Source organism: Limulus polyphemus, unplaced genomic scaffold, assembly GCF_000517525.1.
Source record: "Limulus polyphemus unplaced genomic scaffold, Limulus_polyphemus-2.1.2 Scaffold77, whole genome shotgun sequence".
NCBI classification, from domain to species: Eukaryota; Metazoa; Arthropoda; class Merostomata; order Xiphosura; family Limulidae; genus Limulus; species Limulus polyphemus.
Window position 1 is genome coordinate 796,101 of NW_013665687.1, and position 7,125 is coordinate 803,225.

Below are 7,125 nucleotides of genomic sequence, written 5' to 3' on the forward strand. Positions count from 1 at the left end.
CCTCGTGTAGCTTTGCGCGAAATTCGAAAAACAAACAAACAATCCTCTTCACATCTAACAGAGCTGCAACGTCGCTTCAAGATACGCATAAACTGAAGTGTTTGGAGCAGTTGGTCCCTTTAAAATGCCCACTTTAGCTTCTCTAGCCCGCCTAAATTAACTCTGTTTTATGTCAGCTACGCGAATAAACGTATATGTTTCCCTTCCTAAAAAGAAATATTAAAGTTTTATGCAAAAATATTTTAGGGCTCCGACCATCAGTTTAAGTTTCCGCACTTTTCTCTTTCCAAACAAAGGAGTCTACCATTTAAAACGCTATAGTATTTCTGTAATATGATGTAATTCTCGTACCAATCGAATTCCTTTTACTCTATAGAACATGCAGAGGATAGAAATATTTAGCCACGCATATAATGACTACGAAGCATTTTCACATGGGTCAGAACGATGCTTCATTAAAGGCAAGCCTAGATATGATTTCCATTTTAATGGTTTGTTGCGGATTTCTTCTCTAGACGCGATACATTCCGGCTTCGTCTGTTATTCATATGCTCATTTTAAATAGAAGAGAATGAATAAAATAACTTGTGTAAATATCTTTTAGGTATTTTAAAATTGTGCAAAAATAGCACAACCTCTTACTGGATTCATTTCTGCATTATTCAGCATGTAAGAAATATTCTGAAATTGCGTCCTGGGATTCAACTAGCTAATAGGAGTTAAGACAACTACGAGAATGGCATTTAAAAAATATATAGAATCCTGTAGTTATGTAGAAACTGTACACAGTCCTATAGTCTCTAAAAACTTATTTGTGAAAAATCCATAGAAGTTTATATAATTGAAAATAATTCTGTCTCTATAATAAATCTTTGTATAAAAATCAAACTTTTTATATAAACTAGATGTTTAGATTTGTAGAGTATAATCATTTACCAATACTCTAAAACTTATTGGTCTTGCAATGCATATCATGATTTTATTCTTAATTTCAGAACTTCGTGGACTTGAAGCAGGTGTTTGCACATGTATTATTGTGAAATAAAGTTGTATAGTTTGTTAGTTTCTTTATGCACGGTGTTTATCGTATTCTGCAATTACACACTGCCCACATGTGGTGGGCTTTAGTCGAGTATACAATTAACACCAGATCTTTCCCTCAGCCGTAGGCAACTCAGCGGTAGGGATTTATCCGATTTTAGTAAACCTTATAGAGGATGTAGCATGCAATGAGATATGGCGATTAGTATTTACAGTTTCCAAACCAGACAAAAATTTACCAAGTTGTGACTGGTCATATCTTCAGCAGAAACCTTATGGTTAAAGACAATAGTTCTTGTTGTGTAACCGATGGGTTCGCTACGCGTGCCTTCTTCATCTTCGCCCGTCGTTACATATATTCCAATAGATCTTCAACAGATAGCTCCAAGCCCCACTGACCGTGATTGAAACTTTGCTACTCTTCGGCATGTCATCATCAACCACCATTATTCCCTCAATTACTTGCATGTGCAAGGTTCCGAAATGTTTGACTTACAACCCGTGCAGCCGTAATGGTTGCGATCACAACTGACTTCTTGACAGCCCTTGTTGAAGCAAATCCATCTATCAAGTCTGAAGATGTTGTGGTGGCGCTCAAAATTAAGTTTGGTGCTAATGAGGACAATAGTGATAGTAGTAGTAGTAGTAGCCTCCCACCAGAAGAATAAAATATGTTACCATCATATTTATTTCATATTTGGATACAGCAGATTCGGAACTTTTCAACGGTATGCAAAACCTCCAAGAAACAATTAATAAAACTTTTTGTTCCTTGCCCTGTCACCCCCAAAACATCACTTTGGTTGAGGGAGAAATCCTGTGTCAATCACTGATTAAGATCCATACATGTATCAGATGTACCAACAGTAAGTGCAATAACTCTACCTGTTTCCCGTCCGTTTCAAATAGCATTGAAAGCCTAGAATAGTGTAAATTGTATTTTACTGAGGAGGTTATCAATACTTTTTGTGTAATTCGTTTTATTGCTTTGCTAAACACGAAATATTGATGCACTATGTGTAGTAGCTTTCTCAAAAGAATTTTGATACCAAGAAAAATTATCGTGCTGTGTGTTATGATAAAATTTTTATAATGAATCAAGACAGTTTAATTTACATAATGTTTTCGAAATTATCGGAGTTCCAACAAAATCCCAAACAGTTGCTTTATAGAATATCCTCAGAGACCTTTAGAATTTTTCATAAATAATTAAAGTAATTCCAAACACTTCTTACCTGTCAAAAGATATGCCTCTCGTCAGATTAACCCTGTTAATAATCATGAAGATTTAGAAACTATTGTCCGAGATGACATGTTTATTGAAAATGTTCACATCGAAATGGTTGAGTTGCCATAAGAAATAGTTAACTGATCAGCAGTGTATTGTTCTATATATTTATAAGCAAACGAGACAAAATCAGTCTTTTTATGATAGTGAATTACATTAATATCCAAAGAACTTATAACTGTTAACAAACCATTTAATAAGACTATGTAGCATAATTTCTATACAATCTCAGTGAGTAGATGCTGTGCAGAACTGTCAACCTAAAGAAAAAATAATAATAAAATGAAATTTATTACAATATAAAACTGGCACTTTGTATATCATACTCTTGTATTGCAGTTATTATTTGATGACAATTATTAAGTTAAATCCGCGCTACGCCGTGGTGGTACATAGGAGTCAGTTCTAAACTTTGGTTTCAATGGCACATGCGGACAAAAATGGTGAAGCTAAGTCCACTTTGACTGGATACCAGTCCATCGCAGGTTAACCCTTAGCTACCCGCTGGTATTAACTATACAACTAGGTAGATTGAGACAAGTGGGGTATTGCTTAAGGATACAGCGACAGATCGCAAGCAAGCCCCGAACTTTCAATCTTCTGACCAAGCCCTAGTCACTGGGCCACTCTGTCTCCATACCAAATTATTAATACTTGTAATCCGTGAACATTATAGACTTTTGAGACCTACAATTTTAACTGTTTGGTTTGGCTCAATCTTAGTAAACAACAACAACAACAAAAAAAACGGGAAAACAGAGCACATATAGTATCTAATGTAATTCCTTTGTCCCACATTGTATTAGGCTTAGGTGTCCCACATTGTATTAGGCTTAGGTGTCCCACATTGTATTAGGCTTAGGTGCAATATAAATTGCGAGTGACACTACTTCTACTTTGGTTTGGTTGGTTTGTTTTAAATTTCGCGCAAAGCTACACGAAGGCTATCTGCGCTAGCCGTCCCTAATTTCGCAGTGTAAGCCTAGAGGGAAGGCAGCTAGTCATCACCACCCGTCGCCAACTCTTGAGCTACTCTTTTACCAACGAATAGTAGGATTGACCGCACATTATAACGCCCCCACGGCTGAAAGAGCGAGCATGTTTGATGAGCCGGGAATTCGAACCCGCAGATTGCGAGTCGAGTGCCCTAACCACCTGGCCATGCCGGGACTCGAAATGATTTAAGAAAAAAATTAATATGGTAAATCACATTAAAACAATTTTTCAAATATAATGAGCTTCTATATCTTTGGGTTAATCTAAAACCAGGCAAGATAACTACTATCTTCAGTAATGAAAAATCGACACCAATTTAAGCATCACTGTAAAGTCCATAAGTTTACATCAAGTGGTATCATTGTTATTTACACTTGAAACTTAGTGCTATGAAACTATAGGACAACTATTATTGTGAGCCAGGGATTCGAACCCGCGACCCCTAGATTGCGAGTCGAGCGCCCTGGCCATGCCGGGCCATTTCGGATTTTACAAGTGTATAGGTATTAAACCGATTTTTAAGTATTTCTATCTAACCCTTCAGCCCGTTTAGATACATACATCCATGTTCTTTTTTCAGAATAAGACTAAACGATTAGTCATTATGATGAAATGATAGCTCACTCCATGAATGGATACACATTAATAAATCCAGTACTGTAAAAACATCCAAATTATATGGATTGCAGAAGAAAAGTAATAACACTGAGATTATAAAAAGGAGAGTAATACCTTTTTGGTATAAAACTGAAACCTAAATAACTGCTTAGCTTAAATTTGAAGAAACTTAGACGAAAATTTGATATTTCATTTATTCAGTAGCTTCTTAGTTTCGTTTGATTGAAGGTTATGCCTAACTTTGAAATTTTCTTTTTCTGAAGAAGCAGTCTTTGTGCACATAAGTTCATATGGTAATTAGTAACAAAGTTTTACTAAAGTTTCAGTTTGGTGCGAGTTGCATTTTTAATACCTTTTCTTTTGACAAAAATCACACCTCGAATAATTGGTCTGATTTGTTTTGAATTTCGCGCAAAGATACGAGAGGACTATCTGCGTCCCTAATTTAGTAGTGATAGACTAGAGGGAAGACAGCAAGTCAACACCACCCATCGCCAACTCTTGGGCTACTCTTTACCAACAAATAGTGGGATTGACTGTCACATTATACTGTCAACAAGGCTTAAAGGACGAGCATGCGCGGTGACAGTGATTCAAACACGCGATCCGTAGAGTGCGAGTCGAACGCCCTATGCCAGACCTACTTTGATTAAACAACACCTTCTTGAAATTCTATGAAAATATGTTTAATCACTTACCGTTATTTTTTTAACCATAAAAAACTCACTTTTCTAAATTGTATAAAATAATAATAATAATTACAAAATGGGTGTATGTTATAAATCAATGTAAAAAAAAGAAAGAACATTTTTGCAACCTAACGTATACGGAGTATATTACGGGCAGCGACGTAAGTATGCCCCCGCAATTGGTGGGGAGAGGGGAAGGGGCGAGCCAAATGAGGGTCCGAAAGACCTGACAAACTTAAGAATTGCCGACAAAGGGAGCAAATGTAGGGGCCCAATTACTTTTTTATGCGGGAGGAGCATCTTTCGTAGTTATGCCACTAATTAGAGGTTCATGAGTATCCAATGAAACGAGCTACTAACTTGCAAATGATAAAGAAAATTACAATACAAAATATTTTTAATAAGTGTAAAATTAATACACAAAAAACACTTGTTTGCGCCTAAACTTCATAAAGGTTACAAAACACGTTCATGTATTTGCAGTAGTCCAGATCCAACAAACAAAAAACCTCACAGCAGATACAAAAAAGGCTAAAAATCATAAACAAAACCACACTAGTAGCTTATATAGACTGTTCTATTTTTAATGTACTTACGACACTTTGGAATGTTCCTGCACTTTCGACGCTGAACGAGTTTGTTGGGGCACCTTTTCCCTCCATTTCGTGAATGTATTTCAATTCTTCTACGCCGTTCTTTCCGAGATTTCCCACAGGTGGCGCTGCACGAGCTAAATTCCGACCATTCGGAAACCTGGCAGTCAACTACAGGCTTTCTGTTATAGTCGTGTATTCTTGTAGCTGACGTGGTAAGTGAACTTAAAGGGACTGTAATTTAGAAACCATTTTGTTTGTATGGAGATATTGCCAAAATTCGTCAAGTAGTAATAACGAATGTTTGGAATAATACTTCATTTTCACTAAAAATCTCTAGAATACTGGCCTGTAACTTTTTGAAGAAAAAGTCTATTCAGAGAAAGTATTGCAATACATTAATATTAAAAATGCTTAAAATCTATTCACGTGAAAACATTAACAAACGTTTACTTACTTTCATGCATGTGAGAATGAAACAAAATAGTTGTATTACAATGATGACGTAAAACAAAAAAATGCTCTTTCAAATAAAGTAAAATTAACTTGCAAATGCTTAGACAGCTGGTTTGTAGTATAAAAAAAACGAAACAGTGTAGCAATTGCATGCAAAAAGGTGTAAAGAAACGAAATAGTAGTCATGCCACTAGAAATTACAGTGCACGCTTCGGAAGATGCATTTGTTAAAAAAAAAAATCTTCACACACCACAAACTATTCCGTTCTTGAAACGACTAAAGGTATTATCAGTTCTGTACTGGTAAAATCTTAGCGGTGGGTTCAAAATGTCGAAAGAATCTAGAAGAGCGAAAGAAACACAAGCTTCACGTTTCTCTTAAATATATCAGAATCACATTCCCAGTAGAACTTTTCCTATTAGTGCCAGTAACAAAAAACACTTTTATACACTCTCTGAATGGCGTATCAAGTGCAACGAAACGCAACAGTAAGATTGTAAATAGGTTACACTATATAAATTAACGCTTCAAGTAACGCTTTAGACTCTTTTAACCCATTCACAAAGAAAAAAACTTGTTGACGGCAGCTTACAGTGCCAAAATGTAAATGTATATATATATATATTGATACACTCTTCGCTTAAAAAAAAACAACAGGTATTGGACTTGTATAGTTTAGATATGTTTAATCAGATATTGTAAGAAAATATTTTCTAAATTTTCCTTAAGCTGTTCTGCGTGCTGTATGATATTCCTGCTAATTGAACGTCGAAAGGTCATAAACATCCACTAACCCTTTTACTCGGATAAAGACTGCATAAGGCAATGGCTAGAAACTCGTATAAATTGGTCCGTACGTTTGTCCCTCCCTTCACGGATATGGGCAAGCTAATCTCGAGGGGTAATACATATATTATTATGAGTTAGGGGTTTTCTCCCATAAGGGGTAATACAAACATTAATATGATGACTTGGGGAATTTTCCTCCCTATAAATGTTGTTTGGCATAGTCGATGTTGTATGCAGCATTAGATTCTGGTATGCCACACTTTAATTCTTTGTCTGAATTTAAACGGTGATTTACAATTACTCTTGTCTTTGTTCCGTTTAAAAGAAGCATAAGCCTTTATGTCCCTGTTCTGTGTGAAAATAAAGGTTAAAAAAGCTATTCACCTCAGCTTTATCACTTGAGAAAAAGTAGTATACAGTACATTCTGTCCGCACAACATCTTCTATATTGAAATAAGACACTACATAATAATAACCTGTAACACACACACATCGCAGAGATTGCAAATCAACACAAGTTGTAATGTTGACCCCTTTAAGTCACATAGAGACAGATTAAAACACTATTTAATGATAATAATGGCCTGTAACACACACGCATCGCAGATATTGCAAATCAACACAAGTTGTAATGTTGACCCCTTTAAGTCACAT

The 7,125-nt window shown here is 35.8% G+C and overlaps 1 protein-coding gene across 3 annotated transcripts in view; it reads right to left on the reverse strand.

Annotated features, from left to right (window-relative positions):
* Positions 1 to 2,284: 2,284 nt before the first annotated feature.
* LOC106467063 (spondin-1-like) overlaps positions 2,285 to 7,125 on the reverse strand; it is a 38,247-nt gene continuing 33,406 nt past the window's right edge. The window contains exons 12-14 of one of the 3 annotated variants that reach the window (XM_022395870.1): positions 5,933 to 6,022; positions 5,229 to 5,459; positions 2,285 to 2,589 (exon numbers count right to left, since the gene is read on the reverse strand). In XM_022395870.1, the coding sequence (XP_022251578.1) occupies positions 2,585 to 2,589; positions 5,229 to 5,459; positions 5,933 to 6,022 (326 nt within the window). In that variant the 3' untranslated portion in view covers positions 2,285 to 2,584. Of the gene's footprint in view, positions 2,590 to 5,228; positions 5,460 to 5,932; positions 6,023 to 7,125 lie in introns of those variants that run through there. The other 2 variants (XM_022395875.1, XM_022395878.1) reach the window with 2 other exon arrangements.